This window comes from Somniosus microcephalus, chromosome 1 (genome assembly GCF_052327205.1).
Source record: "Somniosus microcephalus isolate GS21.2 chromosome 1, FLI_Smic_1.0, whole genome shotgun sequence".
In the NCBI taxonomy this organism is placed as follows: domain Eukaryota; kingdom Metazoa; phylum Chordata; class Chondrichthyes; order Squaliformes; family Somniosidae; genus Somniosus; species Somniosus microcephalus.
Window position 1 is genome coordinate 321,407,704 of NC_140987.1, and position 24,962 is coordinate 321,432,665.

General features: G+C 47.7%; 1 protein-coding gene across 1 annotated transcript in view; it reads right to left on the reverse strand.

The window, feature by feature from the left end:
- The window catches only part of btk (Bruton agammaglobulinemia tyrosine kinase), a 407,843-nt gene that overhangs the window by 172,055 nt on the left and 210,826 nt on the right, over positions 1 to 24,962 (reverse strand). Inside the window, exons 10-11 of the mRNA XM_085987158.1 lie at positions 15,203 to 15,330; positions 12,217 to 12,291 (exon numbers count right to left, since the gene is read on the reverse strand). Coding sequence (XP_085843284.1) covers positions 12,217 to 12,291; positions 15,203 to 15,330 — 203 coding nt within the window. The remainder of the gene's footprint in view (positions 1 to 12,216; positions 12,292 to 15,202; positions 15,331 to 24,962) is intronic.

Genomic DNA, 24,962 nt, shown 5'->3' on the forward strand with positions numbered 1-24,962 from the left:
TGGACCTGATGGCTTACATCCTAGGGTCTTGAGGGAAGTGGCGGTAGGGATTGTGGATGCATTGGTAATAATTTTCCAAAACTCCCTGGACTCGGCAAAGGTCCCGGCAGACTGGAAAACTGCTAATGTAACACCCTTATTTAAAAAGGGCAGTAGACAGAAGGCTGGAAACTATAGACTGGTTAGCCTAACATCTGTGGTAGGTAAAATTTTGGAGTCCATTATTAAGGAGACAGTAACAGGACATTTGGATAATCATAATTTAATAGGACAAAGTCAGCATGGTTTTATGAAGGGGACGTCATGTTTGACAAATTTGCTGGAGTTCTTTGAGGAAGTAACATATAGGGTGGATAAAGACTTCCAAAAGGCATTTGACAAGGTGCCACACAAAAGATTATTGCTTAAGATAAAAAATCACGGGATTGGGGGTAATATTCTGGCATGGATAGAGGACTGGCTATCTAACAGAAGGCAGCGAGTTGGGATAAATGGTTCATTCTCAGACTGGCAATCAGTAACTAGTGGTGTTCCGCAGGGGTCAGTGCTGGGTCCCCAACTCTTTACAATCTATATTAATGATTTGGAGGAGGGGACCGAGTGTCACATATCAAAGTTTGCAGATGATACTAAGATGGGAGGGAAAGTAGTGAGTGAGGAGGACATAAGAAACCTGCAAGGGGACATAGACAGGCTAAGTAAGTGGGCAGAGATTTGGCAGATGGAATACAATACTGGAAAGTGTGAGGTTATGCACTTTGGCAGGAAAAATCGTAGAGCAAGTTATTATCTTAATGGCAAGAAACTGGAAAGTACTGAAGTACAAAGGGATCTGGGGGTCCTGCTGCACAAAACTCAAAAGGTTAGTATGCAGGTGCAGCAAGTGATTAAGAAGGCCAATGGAATGTTGGCTTTCATTGCTAGGGGGATAGGATATAAAAATAGGGAGGTACTGCTTCGGTTGTACAAGGTATTAGTGAGACCGCACCTGGAATACTGCGTACAGTTTTGGTGTCCATACTTAAGAAAGGACATACTTGCTCTCGAGTCAGTACAAAGAAGGTTCACTCGGTTAATCTCGGGGATGAGGGGATGGACATATGAGGAGAGGTTGAGTAGATTGGGCCTCTACTCATTGGAGTTCAGAAGAATGAGAGGCGATCTTATTGAAACATATAAGATTGTGAAGTGGTTGGATCGGGTGGATGCGGGGAGGATGTTCCCGATGTTGGGTGAAACTAGAACTAGGGGGCATAGTCTTAGAATAAGGGGCTGCTCTTTCAAAACTGAGATGAGGAGGAACTACTTCACTCAGAGGGTGGTAGGTCCATGGAATATGCTGCCCCAAAAAGCTGTAGAAGCTACATCATTACATAAATTTAAAACAGAAATAGACAGTTTCCTAGAAGTAAAGGGAATTAAGGGTTACGGGGAGCGGGCAGGAATTTGGACATGAGTCTAGGTTCGGATCGGTCATGGCCCTGTGGGTAGCGGAGCGGGCCCAGGGGCCGTGTAGCCTGATCCTGCTCCTATTTCGTGTGTCTAATTCTGTTAGATTCAGGAGATGGTTCTGTGATAGTGAATTGGCGGTTAGGATCAGATCAGCCATGATCTTATTGAATGGCGGAGCAGGCTCGAGGGGCCGATTGGCCTACTCCTGCTCCTATTTCTTATGTTCTTAAGATTCACCAGAGTGATACATGGGATGGCAGGAATGACGTATGAAGAGAGATTCGATCGATTAGGCTTATATTTGCTAGAGTTTAGAAGAATGAGAGGGGATCTCATTGAAACTTATAAAATTCTAACAGTTCCAGACAGATTAGATGCAGGAAGGCGGTTCCCGATGGCGGGGGAGTCCAGAACCAGGAGTCACAGTCTAAGGATAAGGGGTAAGCCATTTAGGGCTGAGATAAGGAGGAATTTCTTCACCCAGAGAGTGGTGAACCTGTGGAATTCTCTACCACAGAAGACAGTTGAGGCCAATTCATTAAATATATTCAAGAAGGCGTTAGATATATTTCTTAAGGCTAAGGGGATCAAGGGATATGGGGAGAAAGCAGGGACAGGGTACTGAATTTGGATGATCAGCCATGATCGCATTGAATGGTGGAGCATGCTCGAAGGGCCGAATGGCCTACTCCTGCTCCTATCTTCTATGTTTCTATGTCCTGGCCAATATTATCCCTAAATCCATATCACTAAAACAGATGATCTGGTTATTATCTCATTGCTGTTTGTGGGATCTTGCTGTGCGCAAATTGACTGCAGCGTTTCCTACATTACAGCAGTGACTACGGCCTAGAAATTCGGTAGGCTTAGCGCCGCTTTTGAGGCGCTAGAGGGCCTAGCGCCGGAGTTATGGCCAGTTTGGAAATTGAGTGGGTCCCTAAATCGGCGTTAGGCCGTTAGCGCTGCGCCGGCACCGATGACGTCATCGGTGTGCGCAGCGTCCCGGTTGCCATGGTAACCCGCCCGAACTCCGAAATTGACTTGCGGCCGCCTCGCCCGTGGCAGCCGCAAGCAACGTTCTGGCAGAGGTGCCTTACTGGACTTTGCGCCGGCGCATTAAAGGCCCCGCGGCGGCCGGCCGCTTTCCAGCCGGCCGCCTGGCCGCAGCTCCCTCCCCGGACTTCTCCTCCCCCCCCCCCCCCCCCCCGGGACAGATGCAAGCCCGGCACTTGTCCGAGGTGCCGGGCTCATTTTTACAATGACTTTCGCGGGCCGCGGCCGGGTGCAGGCAGCTCCTCCTTAAGGGAAGGAGGAGGCCTGCACTTCCCGAACCTGCCGCACCGCAGCGGGCGCCGCAGCGCCGGAATAGCGCCGCAATTCAGCGCGTAGCGCCAGTTTTCAGGCGCAAACAGCTTTCAGCAGCGCCGGCAGCCGTTTGGGCGCAGAACTAGTGAATTTTTGGCCCGCCCAGCGCGACTTAGCTCCGGCACTAACTTCCGGCGCTAAAGCCGTCGCTGCGCCAAAACCCAATTTCTAGGCCTTCACAGCCAATGGAGTAGTTTTAGAAGTGTAGGCCTAGAAATTGGGTTTTGGCGCAGCGACGGCTTTAGCGCCGGAAGTTAGTGCCGAAGCTAAGTCGCGCTGGGCGGGCCAAAAATTCACTAGTTCTGCGCCCAAACGGCTGCCGGCGCTGCTGAAAGCTGTTTGCGCCTGAAAACTGGCGCTACGCGCTGAATTGCGGCGCTATTCCGGCGCTGCGGCGCCCGCTGCGGTGCGGCAGGTTCGGGAAGTGCAGGCCTCCTCCTTCCCTTAAGGAGGAGCTGCCTGCACCCGGCCGCGGCCCGCGAAAATCATTGTAAAAATGAGCCCGGCACCTCGGACAAGTGCCGGGCTTGCATCTGTCCCGGGGGGGGGGGGGAGGAGAAGTCCGGGGAGGGAGCTGCGGCCAGGCGGCCGGCTGGAAAGCGGCCGGCCGCCGCGGGGCCTTTAATGCGCCGGCGCAAAGTCCAGTAAGGCACCTCTGCCAGAACGTTGCTTGCGGCTGCCACGGGCGAGGCGGCCGCAAGTCAATTTCGGAGTTCGGGCGGGTTACCATGGCAACCGGGACGCTGCGCACACCGATGACGTCATCGGTGCCAGCGCAGCGCTAACGGCCTAACGCCGATTTAGGGACCCACTCAATTTCCAAACTGGCCATAACTCTGGCGCTAGGCCCTCTAGCGCCTCAAAAGCGGCGCTAAGCCTACCGAATTTCTAGGCCGTAGTGTTTTGGGACGTCCTGAGGCGGTGAAAGGTGCGATAGAAATGCAAGTTCTTTCTTTCTTCATGGCTCAATGCGATAGTGAGTGGGGACAGCTTGTACATGTGCTCGGTTGTCAAAGTTTGTAGTTTGTTTGTGAAGTTGGTGCTGGTTTAAAGGAGTAACAGTTTGGCATCACAACTTTGCAAACTAACATAAAGATAAGGGCAGTGTGACCACTACCCGAGTCTCTGCAAGCTGTTCTCACGCCTCCTCCCTCTCGGCAAAGTACTGAACGAGGCCAGCACAAGAACGCCCTTCAGTGATCCTAACAAGGGACTTCACGCAGGAAGTGAGCACTCTGAGGCTGCTAGATGTAGGAGGTCTAAGTGGACGTGTGCAACACACTAAAAGCCGTGCGACCTCCTGTTGTGTAGGTGGCAGTCATGCTGTTTGGCTTTGTTTCACACACTGTTTGCCTATATTTGTGATTTTTCAGTGCCGTTCCTCCATTTAATGCAAAACTGGGACTCCAAGCAATTCTACAATAAAATTGTAGCAATTCCATAATCTTTGGCCAGGTTTTTTTTAACTTGTTTAGACCAAAACAGAAATTCATCACAGTTCAAGGGAACAATCGGGTTTTTTTCATCCCCCTTCAAGACCCCTGCAGAACTCTTGTTTCCCTCTGCCATTGTTCCGCTCCAAGCTCTGACACACGTCCTCACCACATCCCTAAGACCTGCCCCACTCCAGGTGGGAGTCTGTCCAAAGGACCCCTATATGTCAAGGGGGAAAACTCACTCTCCAGGGAGGTTGAGAGAAAACTGCACAAATCCCGGGAAGGTACCATCATAGAAATACACAGAACGTACATCATGGAAACAGGCCATTCTGCCCAACCAGTCCGTGTTAGCATTTACCGTCCATACGAGCAAATAGTCCTAATCACATTTACCTGTCCTGCTCCCATTTCCTTTCAATCCCCTTTCCCCTCTCCACCTGTCCAATCTAATCTTGAATGTTGACATAGAGGGGAGTTTTAATCCCCAAAAACGGGCGGGTTTGGGTCGGGTGGGATGTAAAATGATAAACATCTCAATCCCGAACCCATCCCACCTTGAACTCAGCCACTTGCAGTTTTAACGGAGGCGGGATGGGGGGCAGGCGACCAATCCTCTCACAGGAGGCAATTTGCTCATTTAAATATGTTAATACGGCTACGTGGCTCAGATTGGTTTCTCCAATTTAGGTTTAATCCTGGCCAGCCGGGATTCCTGGGCAAATGGTAAATGAAATTCTATACAGATAAATGTGAGGTATTATATTTTGGTAAGAAAAATAGGGAGGTCACTTATGGCTTGGTATAATAAGAATCTAAGTGGGGTAGAGGAGCAAAGAGAGTACAAATACACAAATCACTGAAAGTAGTGACACAGGTTAGCAAGGACATAAAAAAAGCAAATCAAGCACTAGGGCTTATAAGAACATAAGAGCATAAGAAATAGGAGCAGGAGTCGGCCATTCAGCCCCTCGAGCCTGCTCCGCCACTCGATAAGATCATGGCTGATCTTCTACCTCAACTCCACTTTCCTGCACTATCCCCATATCCCTTGATTCCCTTAATATTCAAAAATCTATCGATCTTTGTCTTGAATATCCAGCACAGCTACAGCACTGGCATCTATCCGACAATTTGGAAAACTGCCCGGGTATGTCCTGTCCACAAAAAGCAGGGCAAATCCAATCCATCCAATTACCGCCCCATCAGTCTACTCTCAATCATCAGCAAAGTGATGGAAGAAACATAGAAGATAGGAGATAGGAGCAGGAGTAGGCCGTTCGGCTATCAAGTGGCACTTACTCACCTATAACCTGCTCACTGATGCCCAGTTTGGGTTCCGCAAAGACCACTCTGCTCCTGACCTCATTACAGCCTTGGTCCAAACATGGACAAAGGAGCTGAATTCCAGAGGTGAGGTGAGAGTGACTGCCCTTGACCTCAAGGCAGTATTTGACCGAGTGTGGCATGAAGGAGCCCTAGTAAAACTGAAGTCAAAGGGAATCAGGGGGAAAACACTCCACTGGCTGGAGTCATACCTAGCACAAAGGAAGATGGTTGTGGTGATTGAAGCTCAATCATCACAGCCCCAGGACATTGTTGCAGGAGTTCCTCAGGGCAGTGTCCTAGGCCCAACCATCTTCAGCTGCTTCATCAATGAACTTCCCTCCAACATAAGTTCAGAAATGGGGATGTTCGCTGGTGACTGCACAGTGTTCAGTGCCATTCACAACTCCACAGATAATGAAGCAGTCCATGCCCGCATGCAACAAGACTTGGACGATGTTCAGGCTTGGGCCGATAAGTGGCAGGTAACATTCGCGTCACAGAAATGCCAGGCAATGACTATCTCCAACAAGCAAGAGTCTAACCACCGCCCCTTGACATTCAATGGCATTACCATCGCCAAATCCCCCACCATCAACATCCTGGGGGTCATTATTGACCAGAAACTTAACTGGACCAGCCACATAAATACTGTGGCAACAAGAGCAGGTCAGAGGCTAGGTATTCTGTGGTGAGTGTCTCACCTCCTGGCTCCCCAAAGCCTTTCTACCATCTACAAGGCACAAGTAAGGAGTGTGACGGAATACTCTCCACTTGCCTGGATGAGTGCAGCTCCAACAACACTCAAGAAGCTCGACACCATCCAGAACAAAGCAGCCCGCTTGATTGGCACCCCATCCACCACCTTAAACATTCACTCCCTCCACACCGGCGTACTGTGGCTGCAGTGTGTACCATCTACAAGATGCACTGCAGCAACTCGCCAAGGCTTCTTCGGCAGCACCTCCCAAACCCGCGACCTCTTCCACCTAGAAGGACAAGGGCAGCAGGTGCATGGGAACACCACCACCTCCAAGTTCCCCTCCAAGTCACACACCATCCTGACTTAGAAGTATATCGCCGATCCTTCATCGTCGCTGGTTCAAAATCCTGGAACACCCTCCCTAACAGCACCATGGGAGTACCTTCACCACATGGACTGCAGCAATTCAAGAAGGCAGCTCACCACCACCTTCTCAAGGGCAATTAGGGATGGGCAATAAATGCTGGCCTTGCCAGCGATGCCCACATCCCATAAACAAATTAAAAAAAAATATACTCAACGACTGAGCCTCCACAGCCCTCTTGGGTAGAGAATTCCAAAGATTCATCCGCTTCTGAGTAAAGAAATTTCTCCTCATCTCAGTCTTAAATGGCCGACCCCTTATTCTGAGACTGTGACCCCTGGTTCTAGACTCCCCTGCCAGGGGAAACAGCCTACCTGACTTTACCTTGTCAAGCCCTGTAAGAATTTTGTATGTTTCAATGAGATCTCCTTTCCTTCTAAACTCTAGAGAATATAGGCCGAGTCTACTCAATCTCTCCTCATAGGACAATCCCCCTATCCCAGGAACCAGTCTGGTGAACCTTCGTTGCACTCCCTCTATGGCAAGTATATCCTTCCTTAGGTAAGGAGACCAAAACTGTACACAATACTCCAGGTGTGGTCTCACCAGGGCCCTATATAATTGGAGTAAGACGTCTTTACTCTTATACTCAAATCCTCTTTTAATAAAGGCCAACATACCATTTGTTTTCCTAATTGCTTGCTGTACCTGCATGTTAACTTTCAGTGATTCGTGTACAAGGACACCCAGGTCCCGCTGAACACCAACATTTCACAATCTCTCACCATTTAAAAAATACTCTGCTGTTCTATTTTTCCTACCAAAGTGGTTAACTTCACATTTCTCCACCTTATATTCCATTTGCCATGTTCTTGCCCACTCACTTAGCCTGCCTATATCCCCTTGAAGCCTCACTGCATCCTCCTCACAACTTAACATTCCCACTCAGCTTTGTATCTTCAGCAAACTTGGATATATTACATTTGGTCCCCTCATCCAAATCATTGATGTAGATTGTGAATAGCTGAGGCCCAAGCACTGTTCCTTGCGGTACCCCACTAGTTATAGCCTGTCAACCTGAAAATGACCTGTTTATTCCTACTATCTATTTTCTGTCCATTAACCAATCCTCAGTCCATGCTAGTATATTACCCCCAATCCCATGAGCCCTAATTTTGCTTAATAACCTCTTGTGTGGCACCTTATCGAATGCCTTCTGAAAATCCAAATACACCACATCCACTGGTTCCCCCTTATCTATTCTGCTAGTTACAACCTCAAAAAATTCTAACAGATTTGTCAAACATGATTTCCCTTACATAAATCCGTGTTGACTCTGCCCAATCCTATTATTATTTTCTAAGTGCCCTATTACCACGTTCTTAATAAAAGATTCTAGCATTTTCCCTACTACTGATGTCAGGCAAACTGGTCTGTAGTTTCCCATTTTCTCTCTCCCTTCTTTCTTAAATAGTGGGGTTACATTTGCTACCTTCCAATCCGCAGGAACCATTCTAGAAACTATGGAATTTTGGAAAATGACAACCAATGCATCCACTATCTCTATAGCCAAGTCTTTCAAAACCCTATGATGTAGGCCATCAGGTCCAGGGGATTTATTGGCTTTCAATCGCATTAACTTTTCCAGTACTATTTTTTTACCAATACTATTTTCTTTCAGTTCCTCATTCTCACTAGACCCTTGGTTCTCCACTATTTCCGGGAAGTTTTTTGCGTCTTCTTCCGTGAAGACAGATACAAAGGGCTCGATTTTTACTGAGCCGTGGAGTCAGGCTTGGAGGCATGCGGGGGGTTAAAATCCTGAAATCAGGGGTCCTGACCCCTTCCCGCACCCAAACCCACCTTCATGCCAGTTTCAGGGGAGGCGGGTACCCGCCCCGCACTGAGATCCGCTTACCCGAGGCGGGAAGGGATTAGTGCCTGTTAACAGGCAGTTTTTAGCCTAATCCCTATTTTTGATGTTGAAGTGTGGGATTCCCGATGGCTCCAAACCATGCCAAGTTAGAAGAGTCGGGCCATCGGGTTGAAGGACTTGGAGGGGTCGAGATGTCGGTGTTCAGGTGAGTGATGTGTGCATGACTGCAAAGGTAAGTGTGTTTGGTGTGTCTAAAGTGATTAAATAAGTTTTACATACCTTTTCTTACCTTTTCAGCCTTCCTTCCTTTAGGTTCCGGGAGTCCCTCATCTCACCGGCACAGAAAGCAGAATGACTGTGAACTGTCAAAAGTGACAGCCTGCAGCTTTCTGTGCAGGAGAGATTTCTAACTGAGTCTGTGGAGAAGGACTCAGGTTAGAAGTAAGACTGTCAGTGTTTGACAGCTTCAAACAGCTGTGAAACGCTGATATTTCATCTGTCAAAACGTCTTGACAGATGAAATTTCAGTCTGTGACGTCACCTGTTGCCGGGTGGCCCTTAATTGGCCTGCTGAGCCCACTGGGCGAGCTCAACAAGGTCAATCAAGTTAAAATCGCCTGGATTTGCCGCAACTCGATGGAGGCGGGACTACAATCCCGAAAGTTGTAGTCCCGCCTCCAACCTGATTCCTGAGTTAAATTCCCCCCCAAAGTATTTGTTTAATTTCTCTGCATTTCCTTATTCTCCATTATAATTTCTCCTGTCTCAGCCTGTAAGGGACCCATATTTACTTTCGCTAAGCTTTTTCTTTTTACATACCTTTAGAAGCTTTTACAGTCTGTTTTTATGTCTCCCGCTACTTTACTCTCATATTCTATCTTCCCTTTCTTTATCAATTTCTTGGTTGTCCTTTGCTGAATTCTAAAATCCTCCCAATCTTCAGGCTTACTACTCTTTTTGGCAACATTATGGCCTAGAAATTTGGTATAGCCACGTTTGGGGCGCTAGTCCTGGCGATGCGCAAAGTTTAGCGCCAGGCGCAATTTAGCGTGATATTTTGGGTTGCAGCGCCACTAAAGGTGATTGCGGTGCTAAATCAGGTGCTGCACGCTACTCTTAAGGCGCTAACCCGGCAGCGCAACCCAATTTCGCGGCGGCGGGGCGCAGCGAAGGTGCTGTCAATAATCACTTTCCCTGAGACACACTGGCGCCGGCCAGCTCTTAAAGGGGCAGGTCAATTGGCATCACCAGACACACTCACTGCCTTGTAGGCCTTCAAAGCGGTGGGAGCCTACCTGTGGCGCACCAGCCTAGCAAGACATGGAGAGGGTGAGGCAGAGGGCGGAACGCCTCACTGATGGGGCATTGGATGCTTTGGTTGGCGCAGTGGAATCAAGGCCAAGGAAGATGGTCGGAATGTGATTTATGTTTTGGACAGTCTCCCGGGTGTGAGAGCCAGTTATGTGTCAGTGTATTAGTTTTGCTTTCTGTTGCCATAGCTTTCTCATGTTTGAAGGAACCACTTTTTGTGTAATGAAACACTTTCTTCATTTACAATGGCCATGCCTGCTACTTACATGTATCTTGCCCTTCACAGGCTTGGGGGGTTATCAGGCCGGTTCCATTCCTGTTCTTGGAATGGCAGCAAGCATTCCGTGAGAGGGGCCTAGGAGCTACTTCTGATCAGCCTCTGACGCGCAGCCTGAGAAGAGCCGCTCGCGTAGAAGTTCAGGCCAGCAGGCATCTTCTCAGCCACCGACAGAGATGTCCTGCACCTTATCTGAGGCTGCAGATCTGGCTGAAGCAGCTGGCACAGCTCAGTCACCACCTCCTTTCTAAATCGCAGCCTTCTGACACACTGCTCCTCCGGCATGTTCATGTAGGAAAACTGCTGTCGGAAAACCCTGCCAGCGTAAGGTCTGCTGTGGCGACGTCTGTTGGCCCTCCTCCGTCTGGCCATGCCCACCCCCCTCTCCCAGCTATCTTTAACTTCTCTTGTTAGCCACGGTTGGACCACTCTTCCTGTGGGGTTTTTGTGCCTTAAAGGAATGTATATTTGTTGTAAATTATGTATTAGTTCTTTAAATGCTAGCCATTGCTTGTCTACCATCATACCTTTTAATGTAGTTTCCCAATCTACCTTAGCCAACTCGCCCCTCATACCTACGTAGTTTGCTTTGTTTAGATTTTAAGGCCCTAGTTTCGGATTTAACTAAATCACTTTCAAACTCAATATAAAATTCTATCATATTATGGTCACTCTTCCCTAAAGGCCCCTTTACTACACGGTTATTAATTAGCCCTTTTTCATTGCACAATACTAGATCTAAAATAGCCTGTTCCCTAGTTGGTTCCTCAACATACTGATCTAGAAAACTATCTTGCTTACATTCCATGAATTCGTCCTCTACATTATTACTGCAAATTTGGTTTGCCCAGTGTATATGTAGATTAAAGTCCCCCATGATTACTTTATTACCCTTGTTACATGCACCTCTAATTTCCTGATTTATACTCTGCCCTACATTACAAATACTGTTTGGGGGCCTATAAATATCTCCCACCAATGTTTTCTGCCCCTTGCTCTTTCTTAGCTCCACCCAAATCTGATTCTACTTCTTGATTTTCGGAGCTAAGATCCTTTCTCTCTACTGTCTTTATCCCATCCTTTATTATCAGGGCTACCCCTCCTCCTTTTCCATTTTGCCTATCTCTTCTAAAGGTTAAGTATCCTGGAATATTTATTTCCCAACCTTGCCCACTTTGCAACCATGTCTCCGTTATGGCTATTAGATCAAACCGGTTCATTTCTATCTGCGCTATTAATTCATCTATTTTGTTGCGAATGCTTCGCACATTCTAATATAATGCCTTTAGCTTTGACTTATTTCTATTTTTCCCTGATGTCACCTTCGTCACTGATGCCTTATTACCTTTGTTACTCTCTCTGTCCCTTCCTGACCCACTCTGCTTATTTTTACCCAAAACTTTACTCTGCTCTAGAGCCTTGACATTTCTCTCGCTGCTTTTAAAGTTATTCTTTCCTGAATCCTCCTACACACCTTTCATTAGTTTATTTCTAGAGAGATAGAATTGAAATCTAGTGAAGTTATGGTGAACTTGTATCGAACCTTGGTTAGACCACACTTGGAGCACTTTATGCAGTTCTGGTCGCCATATTATAAAAAAGGATATAGAGGCACTGGAGAGTGTGCAGAGAAGATTTACAACAGTGATACCAGAAATGCAAGGTTATACCGATCAGGAAAGGATAAATGAGCTGGGTCTCTTTTCTCTTGAAAAGAGATTTTGATAGAGTGGATACAGAGAGAAAGTTTCCACTTGTGGGGAAGAGCATAACTAGAGGCCAACAATATAAGATAATCACCAAGAAATCAAATAGGGAATTCAGGAGAAACTTCTTTACACAGAGTGGTGAGAATGTGGAATTCGCTACCACAGGGAGTGGTTGAAGTGAAAAGTATAGATGCATTTAAGGGGAGCTAGACAAGCATGAGGGAGAAGGGAATAGAGGGTTATGCTGATAGAGTTTGGTGAGAAGAGATGGGAGGAGGCTCGAGTGAAACATAAACGCCGGCATGGACTAGTTGGACCGAATGATATTCTGTGTAATTCTATGTAATACCATAACCAAATCCTACTATAACCAAATTGAACCATAACCAAATCCTACCGTAACCAAATCCAGCCGTCAATGGAGCTTTGCTCCTCTGCTGTGACACCGGGTGCCGTAGCCTGGTAACAAGCCCTGCAATGGACCAGTAAACGCAATCTGTTAATAAAGTGCAGTAATATTGGGCCAGAAATTCGGGCTGGAGGCTTCCCGCGGGCGCAAGCCCCCGACCTGCACTTACCCAGCGTGCCGGCCGTTGTGCTGTGGGCCCGCATGGGATTCCGATCCTGGGCCTCCTCCAACTGTCGGCGCACAGTGCTTGCATATCCCAGGGGCGCAGTTAGTTCGAAGCGTCCCCTGGGATCACGTGAGCCATGGAGAGCCAATCGTAGCAGGGAATCTCTATTCATAGATTTAACAGGAAGACCTGTCAAATCTATGAAATAGAGATCAGCCCCAAAACATAACTAAAACTTCAAATAAATTATTTTTTTAAATCACATTTTTAAAATAACTATAAATTGCATAAAATAACTATTTTAAACAATAATTTAAATTTTTGAAAAAATTAATTACAGTTTTTAACAGGGCTAAAAATAAACTTACCTTTCTTTAAAGTATTTAAAAACAATAAACCTGTGGAAAAAATGTTTTAATTTTACTTAATTCACCACTTACCTTGTTAAAAGCAGGCCTTGCGACTGCTTTTTAAAAGCGTAACTGGTGGAGACTTACCCTCCCGAAGAAACCTGTAAAAAAAACGGAAGTTCCAGGCGCACGCGCTGCCTCTCCGGCGCACGTGTTCGACCTCTGAACCCCTTCTTTCAAGGGAACAGAAGTTCCGGTTTCCCGCGCATGCGCAGCGCATGCACGAAACCGGCACTTTCGTTGGCCCTACGCATGAGTACCCAGCGCGTACTCACCCATGGGGACCCGAATTTCTGGCCCGGAATCATGTTTCCACACAATGCATACCGGCAGAGATCCACAGATTCATCACTCCACGTCAACATGCAGCTGTTACAGTCCAGTCTGTACCTGCACAATCCCTCTGACAGTGTGGTGCTCCCTCAGTACAGCCCCTCTGACAGTGCAGCACTCCCTCAGTACTGCCCCTCCGACAGTGCAGCACTCCCTCAGTACTGCCCCTCCGACAGTGCAGCACTCCCTCAGTACTGACCCTCCGACAGTGTAGCACTCCCTCAGTACTGCCCCTCCGACAGTGCAGCGCTCCCTCAGTACTGCCCTCCGACAGTGCAGCGCTCCCTCAGTACTGCCCCTCCGACAGTGCAGCGCTCCCTCAGTACTGCCCCTCTGACGGTGCAGCGCTGCCTCAGTACTGCCCCTCTGACAGTGCAGCGCTCCCTCAGTACTGCCCCTCTGATGGTGTGGCGCTCCCTCAGTACTGCCCTCTGACAGTGCAGTGCTCCCTCAGTACTGCCCCTCTGACGGTGCGGCACTCCCTCAGTACTGCCCCAGATGGTGCAATACTCCCTCAGTACTGCCCCTCTGATGGTGCGGCGCTCCCTTAGTACTGCCCCTCCGACAGTGCAAAGCTCCCTCAGTACTGCCCCTCCGACAGTGCAGCGCTCCCTCAGTACTGCCCCTCTAACGGTGCGGCGCTCCCTCAGTACTGCCCCTCTGACGGTGCAGCGCTCCCTCAGTACTGGTCCTCTGACGGTGCGGCACTCCCTCAGTACTGCCCCAGATGGTGCAATACTCCCTCAGTACTGCCCCTCTGATGGTGCAGCGCTCCCTTAGTACTGCCCCTCCGACAGTGCAAAGCTCCCTCAGTACTGCCCCTCCGACAGTGCAGCGCTCCCTCAGTACTGCCCCTCTAATGGTGCGGCGCTCCCTCAGTACTGCCCCTCCGACAGTGCAGCGCTCCCTCAGTACTGCCCCTCTAACGGTGCGGCGCTCCCTCAGTACTGCCCCTCTGACGGTGCAGCGCTCCCTCAGTACTGCCCCTCTGACGGTGCGGCACTCCCTCAGTACTGCCCCTCTAACGGTGCGGCGCTCCCTCAGTACTGCACCTCTGACAGTGCAGCGCTCCCTCAGTACAGCCCCTCCGACAGTGCAGCATTCCCTTAGTATTACCCCTCCGACAGTGCAGCGCTCCCTCAGTACTACCCCTCTGATGGTGCGGCGCTCCCTCAGTACTGCCCCTCTGACAGTGCAGCGCTCCCTCAGTACTGCCCCTTCAACAGTGCAGCGCTCCCTCAGTACTGCCCCTTCAACAGTGCGGTACTCCCTCAGTAATGCCCCTCCGACAGTGTAGCACTCCCTCAGTACTTCCCCTTCAACAGTGCAGCGCTCCCTCAGTACTGCCCCTTCAACAGTGCGGCATTCCCTCAGTACAGTCCCTCTGACAGTGCAGCACTCCCTCAGTACAGCCACTCTGACAGTGCAGCACTCCCTTAGTACTGCTCTTCCGTCAGTGCGTCGCTCCCTCAGTACTGCCCCTCCGACATTGAGCACTCCTTCAGTACTGCCTTTCCGACAGTGCAGCGCTCCCTCAGTACTGCACCTCCGACCGTGCAACGCTCCCTCAGTACTGCCCTTCTGACAGTGCAGCTCTCCCTCAATACTGCCCCTCTGACAGTGCAGTGCACCCTCAGTACTGCCCCTCCGACAGTGCAGCGCTCCCTCAGTCCTGCCCTTCCGACAGTGCAGCGCTCCCTCAATACTGCCCCTCCGACAGTGCAGTGCTCCCTCAGTACTGCCCCTCCGACAGTGCAGTGCTCCCTCAGTACTGCACTGAAGTGTCAGCCTGGATTATGCGCTCAAGTCTCTAGAGTGGGAGTTGAACCCACAATCTCCTGACTAAAGGGGCGAGAGGCTGCCCAATGAGCCATCTGGTCCTGAGGGGCTCACTGGGTAAACCAGTACTGAGCTGCACAGAGCAGGAAGGAGTTGGCTTTGACTGTGCTGACCTCAATGACCCCATACCAGGTGATAGGAGGGAGATACCCTCCCCTCCCCTTCCCCCTCCCCCTCCCCACCCCACTCCCTTTCCCCCCTTCCCCTGAGGTTTGGGCGGCCATACCTGCTGCATTGTGCTGGTGGTAGTTGATCAGATCTGGGATCGAACTGAAGGTGTGTTTCTCCGCAAGGTAGTACTGGTTGGTTGGTGTCACACACACTGTGTAGTGTTTGACTTTTCCGCTCTGATCCCTGAAAGGTGACGGACAGCACAGTTCAGTCACTCAGTCAACAGATAGCATTTATCCCGGTTTACACCCCTACATCACAAGAAGTCAGGAGTGTGAGGGAATACTCTCCACTTACCTGGATGAGTGCAGCTCCAACAACACTCAAGAAGCTCGACACCATCCAGGACAAAGCAGTCCGCTTGATTAGCACCTGTAGGATCTGTTCCTCCCCCACAATGGTAAAAATTGGACAGCCCACAAAAAAAGAGCTGGGCAATAAAGGGTTAATTCAGACATTGCGGCCGAATTGCTATACAAAGGTTTTCTGTCCAGGGAAGATACAAGAACATTCGCATACTCATTTACCTTAAGTGGTTACATTGTTAAAGAAGCGCACTTTGGACCATGGCTCCAGAAAAGCTGGTATCAGTGCAGGCCTAGACAATGGGCCGGGCCCTGAGCCATTTGAATACAAATGCTAACAAAACCAACAATTAGCATATGCAGTCACCTTGGGAAGGTTGCATTGTCAGAAAGACCTCAATACAGTCGGTGCCCAAGTAATCAATGAACATTACGAGGGACAATTAGCCATCAAGAGTTCTCTGCTAGAGACATTCACACATTTTGATATGGCCATCGTGTGCACAGGAGGGAACAGGAAATGTGTTTCAAGATATTGCAAGTTGGTTTTGGGTATAAAGGAAATAGCCACTTCGAAGAGAGTTGGTGTGGGGAGCTAACGCAAGAAGAGTGAGCAGAAGGATTCGGGCGTACAATCAACTCCAGGAGACAGCCGATCGGGAGTGGTAATTGTATGTTTCAGTCAAATCATAGAGGGGGCTTTTGTGATTGAGTCTGAGTAAGTTTGTAAGTTTCCATCAGATCACAATAAGGGTTTTGTGATTGAGTCTGGGTTGTAATGATCAATAACATGTCATTCTGGGGTGGTACACCAGATGGAGCCGTAGAGCTGTATATTTAGTTGTATGTGTTTAAGACTACACTACCCACGATGCACTAGGCTACCCAGAAGACAGTAGTCAAGATGGCGGCCTGCACACAGAAGCACACATGCTGGATCTCTACAGATGCTATACCTAGAGAATGTGTACTGAATAAATGTCTAGCTAGAAGCTAGCTGTGTTCATAATAAGAATGTCTAGTTATTAATGAACATAACATGGTACCAGGATTGGTAAGACCTGCTGAATATTGTGCAACGCGACATGGAGAATTTGAAGCCACCAGAGCGTTTGAAACTCACAGGAAATGTCGACTACAATTGGCTTTTAAACAACAATTCGAACTTTACATTGCTGCCATCGGGTACGGTACGAAGCCAGACACAAGGAAAATAGCGTTGCTGCTCACGGTTGCAGGCCCACAAGCGATAGAGGTATTTAATACATTTGTATTTAATCCAGAGGAGAACAGAGAAAAATTAGACGATGTGCTAAAGAAGTTTGATACACATTGTTCTCCCAAAAAGAATGAAACCTATGAGAGGTACATCTTCCGTTCTCGGACACAGCAGCAAAATGGGACTTTTGATAGCTTTTTGACTGATCTGAAACTGAAAGCACAGACATGTAATTTCTCTGAGGTGAAAGCATCCATGATTCGTGACCAGATTGTGTTTGGTATTCATGATAAAAAAGTCAGGGAACGTCTGTTGAGAGAAACCGAACTAACATTAGAAATTGCTGTGAAAATATGCCAAGCTAGCGAGCTAGCTCAAAAGCATGCCAAGACTTTCAGTGAAATCAATGATGATGCGATTACAGTAAGTGCTGCTGTCGGTGCTGTGTCCTACAAGGGGAAGAAACATGAGCAGAACAGAAGTGAAAAGCAATCGGAGGAAGGAATTTTTAATTGTAAACGCTGTGGTTACAAACACCAGTTAAAAGAATGTCCAGCGTTTGGAAAAATGTGCACAAAATGTCATGGGAAGAATCACTTTGCCAAACAATGCTTTTCAAAAGTAAAAACAAAGAAAGGGCAACAAGTCCGAGTTAATGTGATTGAGGGCACTGATTTAAGTGAAACATTTTTTGTACGAATGGTGTCATGTGACAATGTCAAAAATGATACAGAAAATGTGCAGCCCTCAGATATGGACAATGCTGAACATAATGTTAATGCAGTAAAAGAGGACAAATGGATGATCCCACTGCAGGTAAAGGGAGCATTAGTTACATTGAAACTAGACACTGGGGCAAAAGCAAACTTAATCAGTATGAGTGACATTAAAAACATGAAAGAAAAGCCCAAAATACAGAAAAAGTCAGTACTACTGAAGGACTATAATGGACAGAAAATAGATAGCTTAGGTGTATGCAGACTTAAAGTGACAGTCAAAGACAAAGTGCATCATCTCATGTTTTCTGTTGTGGCTGGAAGACTTGATTCACTACTGGGTGACAAAGCTTGTGAAGACTTAGAACTGGTCAAGAGAGTATACCGTATAAACTGTGCCATAAACAGACCAGATGAGTCAGTGGATTCTGTAGTAAATAATTTCCAGGATGTGTTCAAAGGATTTGGAGTTCTACCATTCACATACAAGATCCAGCTAAAGGAGGATGCTCAGCCAGTGGTACATGCTCCACGAAGAGTTGCAGCACCCCTGCGTGACCGGCTCAAGAAAGAACTGGACAGAATGACCACACTAGGAGTCATCAGGAAAGTCGAAGAGCCAACAGACTGGGTTAACTCCATGGTATGTGTAAAGAAAAAGAACAATGATCTAAGAATATGCATGGATCCAAAGGACTTAAATGCAAACATAAAACGTGAACACTACCAGATTCCCAAGCGAGAAGAAATCACCAGTGAAATGTCAGGTGCCAGATACTTTACAAAGCTCGATGCCTCACAAGGATTTTGGCAACTAAAACTGGATGAAGCGAGCACCAAATACTGTACCTTCAACACACCATTTGGCAGGTATTGTTTCCTCAGAATGCCTTTCGGGATAATATCTGCATCTGAAATCTTTCATAGAGCGATGGAACACGAAATTGAAGGTCTGGACGGAGTCCGGGTCTATGTTGATGACATTATCATCTGGGGCTCCACACTAAAAACACAAGAGACTATACAAGAGCAGATCGATGACAATGCCGCAACTGCATCTTGTCATTCACCACCAGAACAATCTCATGAAAACACATCAGACTTACCCGTGCTGAGAAGACCCACACGTGTAGTAAAAAAGCCTGATAGACTTAATCTTTGAGTACAAAGAAAAACTATATTGAAAATGTATTGACTGTTGTGAAAATGTTTATGTTTATAGAGCACTAACAAAAGTGTTACTGATATCATCTTTATCGTTTTTCTTGAAAGTTGATTGATATTGATTTTGTTAACCTCAAAGGGGGATGTAATGATCAATAACATGTCATTCTGGAGTGGTACACCAGATGGAGCCATAGAGCTGTATAGAGCTGTATATTTAGTTGTATGTGTTTAAGACTACACTACCCACGATGCACTAGGCTACCCAGAAGGCAGTAGTCAAGATGGCGGCCTGCACACAGAAGCACACATGCTGGATCTCTACAGATGCTGTACCTAGAGAACGTGCACTGAATAAATGTCTAGCTAGAAGCTAGCTGTGTTCATAATAAGAATGTCTAGTTATTAATGAACATAACATGGGTAACTTTATATGTCAAGACCATCTACGGCCCAAGCACCCAAGGCCCTTCTCCACTGCGGGCCAAGAACGGAGAGGTACTCATCAAGGACAGAGAAGCAGTCAGTGCCCGCTGGAAGGAGCACTTCGAAGATCTCCTTAACCACGACTCTGTTTTCGACACGCGTGTCCTCAACTCCATCCCACAGCATGCTACCCGCCACCATCTCAGCACAACCCCAGCCCGGCATGGGGTTGAAAAGGCCATCTGACAACTGAAGAACAACAAGGCCTCAGGAGCAGATGGAATCCCCGCCGAGGCACTAAAGCATGGCGGAGAAGCACTACTGGCGCGAATTCCTGAACTCATTTCTCTTATCTGGAAGGAGGAGAGCATGCCAGGGGATCTCCGAGACGCCATAATTGTGACCATCTTCAAGTCCAATTGCGGTAATTACAGAGGAGTTTCCCTGCTGTCTGCCACAGGGAATGTCATTCCAAGAATCCTCCTCAATCGCCTTCTCCCAGTGGCCGAAGAGCTCCTCCCAGAGTCGCAATGCGGATTCCGCCCACTAAGAGGCACAATGGACATGATCTTCACCGCACGTCAATTACAAGAGAAATGCAAGGAACAGCACCAACCGCTGTACATGGCCTTCTTTGATCTCACAAAGGCCTTCGACACTGTCAACCATGAGGGATTATGGAGTGTCCTCCTCAAATTCGGCTGCCCTCAAAAGTTTGGCACTATCCTCCGCCTGCTTCACGACGACATGCAAGCCATGATCCTGACCAACGGTTCCACCACAGTTCCAATTTACATACGAACCGGGGTCACCCGTACGACCAGATTTAGGAACAGCTTCTTTCCCAGGGCTGTCATCCTACTGAACTCCACAAATAAACTCTAAAGTCTGCACATCTGCCAATGCACTTTATTATGGTTATATTTATGTTAATATACTACAAGCCAAATGTATGTTGAATGTTTAAATGTCTTAATCCAAATGTACACTCTCGGGAGCCGCAAGCCTACATTTCGTTGTACTGCACTTGTGCACTAACAATGACAATAAAAGTTGATTTGATTTGATTTGATTTGATTTGATTTGATTTGAAGCAAGGCTGTGTCATTGCACCAACGCTCTACTCCATCTTCCTTGCTGCAATGCTCCATCTCACCCTCAGTAAGCTCCCCACTGGAGTGGAGCTAATTTACAGAACAAATGGGAAACTATTCAACCTCTGTTGCCTCCAGTCCAGATCCAAGGTCGCCCCATCCTCTGTCGTCGAATTACAGTATGCAGACGACGCTTGCGTCTGTGCTCACTTGGAGGTCGAACTCCAAACCATCGTCAACACCTTCACCGAAGCATACGAAAGCATGGGCCTTACACTAAACATCCGTAAGACAAAGGTCCTCTACCAACCTGCCCCCGCCACACAGTACTGCCCCCCGATTATCAAAATCCACGACAAGGCCTTGGACAACGTGGACCACTTTCCATACCTTGGGAGCCTACTGTCAACAAGGGCAGACGTCGACGACGAAGAAGTTCAACACCGCCTTCAGTGTGCCAGTGCAGCCTTCGGTCGCCTGAGGAAGAGAGTGTTTGAAGCCCAGGACCTCAAACCCAGCACTAAGCTCATGGTCTACAGAGCAGCAGTGATACCCGCCCTGTTGTATGCCTCAGAGATATGGACCATGTACAGCAGGCACCTCAAAGCACTGGAGAGGTACCACCAACGCTGCCTTCGCAAGATCCTGCAAATCCACTGGCAGGATAGGCGCACCAACGTCAGTGTTCTTGCTCAGGCCAACATCCCCAGTATCGAAGCTTTGACCATGCTCAATCAGCTCCGATGGACGGGTCACATTGTCCGCATGCCCGATACGAGACTCACAAAACAAGCGCTCTATTCGGAGCTCCGGCATGGCAAGAGAGCCCCAGGTGGGCAGAGGAAACGCTTTAAGGACACCCTGAAAGCCTCCTTGAAAAAGTGTAACATCCCCATCGACACCTGGGAATCCCTGGCCCAAGACCGCACAAAGTGGAGGAGAAGCATCCGGGAAGGCGCCAAACACCTCGAGTCTCTTCGCCGGGAGCAAGCGGAAGCCAAGCGCAGGCAGCGCACGTCAACCCAAGCACCCCACTCACCCGCCCCTTCAACCACCGTCTGCCCCACCTGTGACAGAGACTGTAGGTCCCGCATTGGACTCATCAGTCACCTGCAAACTCATTTTAAATGTGGAAGCAAGTCATCCTCGGTTCCGAGGGACTTCCTAAGACGAAGAAGAAGAAGATGTAACAGTCAAATCGCGGACGGGTTTAACTGTGTCATATTGTGTCGATGCAAATGACCCTTGCGTAGGGGTTTTTATTTTGGGGTTATTAGTCAATATAAATGTTAATATAAATCGTAGGGATTTATACTGGGGAGGTAATTGTGTGTGTGTGTTCAATAAACGAACGAATCAAAGGTTGAGGAAAACCCTGTGCCGTGTGTATTTTGTTCTTATAAATCCTGAAGTCCAAGAACTGTGTGTAACAGGGGACCAGTATCGGAGAAAAATCCTTACACACCCCATCCACCACCTTAAACATTCACTCCCTCCACCACCAGCGTACTGTGGCTGCAGTGTGCACCATCTACAAGATGCACTGCAGCAACTCACCAAGGCTTCTTCGACAGCACCTCACAAACCCACGACCTCTACCACCTAGAAGGACAAGGGCAGCAGGCGCATGGGAACATCACCACCTCCAAGTTCCCCTCCAAGTCACACACCATCCTGACTTAGAAGTATATTGCCATTCCATCATCATCACTGGGTCAAAATCCTGGAACTCCCTCCCTAACAGCACTGTGGGAGTACCTTCATCACACGGACTGCAGCGGTTCAAGAAGACGGCTCACCACTACCTTCTCAAGGGCAATTAGCGCTGGGCAGTAAATGCTGGCCCTTGTCAGTGATGCCCACATCCCTAGAATTATTTTTTTATAAAAGGAAAATGAAGGTTTGTGCGGTGGGTTTGACCTTCAGGCGACTTTAACTTGCATTGAGGCCAGGTTGCAGTGGTTGTGGGCCCACAGCACTGCTCAAGGTGGGGCACTGAAACGTTAATCTCATTCACCAAGGCCACATGAAGTCTAATGTAGGAGATTGAGAATGGTCACACTGCTGCAAGGGGGTACTCTCTATCAAAACAACAGGTCCTTTGCTTTTAGCTAGGGGCTTTCACTCCAAATGGGAATTTTGGGATATCGATAGCTGTAAGAGAAAATATTTGCAAATCCCATAGCCAGGTAAGTTGTGAAGAGAGAAAGAGAAATAGAGAGAAACGACAGAAAGAGAAAATGAGATAAGGTGTGGCCCGTGATAGACACAGAATCATAGAATGATACAGCACAGAAGGAGGCCATTCGGCCCATTGTGCCTGTGCCGGCTCTTTGGTAGAGCTATCCAATTAGTCCCACTCCCCAGCTCTTTCCCCGTAGCCCTGCAAATGTTTCCTTTTTAAAGTATTTATCCAATTTTCTTTTGAATGTTACTATTGAATCTGCTTCCGCCGCCCTTTCAAGCAGTGCATTCCAGATCACAACAACTTGCTGCTTAAAAGTTATTTTCCTCATGTCGCCTCTGGTTCTTTTGCCAATCACCTTAAATCTGTGTCCTCTGGTTACTGACCCTTCAGCCACTAGAAACAGTTTTTCCTTAATTACGCTATCAAAACCCTTCATGATTTTAAACACCTCTATCAAATCTCCTCTTAACCTTCTCTGCTCTAAGGAGAACAATCCCAGCTTCTCCAGTCTCTCCGCATAATTTAAGTCCCTCATCCCCGGTACCATTCTAGTGAATCTCCTCTGCACCCTCTCCAAGGCCTTGACATCCTTCCTAAAATGTGATGCCCAGAATTGGACACAATACTCCAGTTGGGGCCTAACCAGAGTTTTATAAAGGTTTAGCATAACTTCCTTGCTTTTGTACTCTATGCCTCTATTTATAAAGCCAAGGATCTCGTATGCTTTTTAACAGCCTTCTTAACTTGTCCTGCCAGCTTCAAAAATTTAGTTTATATTGCCTCTCCTCATTCTTCCTACCAAAATGAATCACCTCCACTAGCTTTCGCTATCTCCACCCTTACTTTCCTCAGTAACCTAGGATGCATCCCATCCGGACCGGGTGACTTTTCTACTTTGAGCGCTGCCAACCTTTTAAGTACCTCCTCTATATCTATTTTTATCCTATCCAATATTGCGACTGCCTCCTCCTTTACTGTGACATTGGCAGCATCCTCTTCTCTAGTGAAGACAGATGGGAAGTTCTCATTTAGTACCTCAGCCATGCCCTCTTCCTCCAGAAGAGGATCTCCTTTTTGGTCCCTAATTGGCCCATCCTTCCTTTGATTACCCTTTTACTATTTATATGTTTACAAAAGACCTCAGGGTTCCCTTTTATATTACCCGATAATCTATTCTCATACTCTCTCTTTGCCCCTCTTATTTCCTTTTTCAGTTCTCCCCTGTACTTTCTGTATTCAGCTTGGTTCTCTACTGAATTGGCAACCTGACATTTATTCATCTAGGGAGCTCTAGCTTTGGATGCCCTTCCTTTCCCTCGCGTGGGAATGTGTTCAGTCTGTACCCGAATCACCTCCTCTTTGAAGGCCTCCCATTGCTCATTTACAGCTTGCAGCTTTTTAATGGGCCAGTAATTCCGGTCCCAACGCGTGAGTACGGACGGTGTACTCACACGTGGGCCCGTTGGAAGTGCCGGATTTCAGCATGCACAGCGCATGCGCGGGAAATCGGCATTTCCTCTCCATCGAATCAAGGGGTTAAGAGGTCCAACGCGTGCACGCAGGACTCTGCGCGCACGCGTTGAACTTCCTTCTTTTTGACAGGTTTGCGCGTGTGCAAGGGACTGAACTTTTTAGAAATGAAAAAAGGAGGCGTAAGGAGTGGATTCTTGCAGGTAAGTGGTCTATTATTTAAAATTATTACATTTTTTCCACAGCTTCATTGTTTTTAAGGACTTTACAGTAAGGCAAGTTTATTTTTAGACCCGATTTCGTAAAAAATTATTTTTTTCAAAAATTTTATTAATTGTTTTAAATAGTTTTTTAAAGTTATTTATAGTTTATTTAATTATTGGAATGTTTTTTAAAATTTTAATTAAAGTTAAAGTAGTCTTTTGGGCGCCCGTACTTTTCATGAGTTTGACAGTCTTTACTATCAAACTCATGAATGAGTTTCCCCTCCCCTGATTGGCTGCAGAGTGCTCACCTGATCCCAGCCGGCACATCGCACTAACTACGCCGCTGGATCAGGTAAGCACATCGCGCCGACATCTGAACCGGGCCAGTGACAGGAAATGCAAGCAGGCCCGGGCTTCAGATGTCGGCGCACAGGGTGAGTGCACATCGGGGGCTTGCACGCGCGGCAAGCTCCCGATCCTAATTTCAGGGCCCCTATGTTGACGTTTATAAAAGCAGACACCTGCAAAGCTCTCACCTAATATCTGTCGACTGTTAACTGCTCTGTTTTACCACAGTGCCCTGGACCTAGCTGTGTTCCGATGGACTTGCCACACCTCAAAGATATTGAATTTTTCCATTTCCTGTGTATCACTTTAAGCTCAGTGAGAGACCCGGCATCCCAGACTGACACTGAGCAGCTCACTGTGCGGATTCGAGAACCGGTTGCTGGATCTACTGCTTCCCCACTTCCTTCAGAAATTATAAACTCTACCACAAGATGATGCTAGACACACACACACACACATACACACACTTACACACACACATACATACATACACACACACACACACACACACATATACACACACACACATATACACACACTCATATTCTTCTTCTTAGGCAGTCCCTCGGAACCGAGGATGACTTGCTTCCACACTAAAAAAGAGTCCTCAGGTGACTGATGAGTCCAATGCGGGACCTACAGTCTCTGTCACTGTTGGGGTTGTCCATGAGGGTCCTGA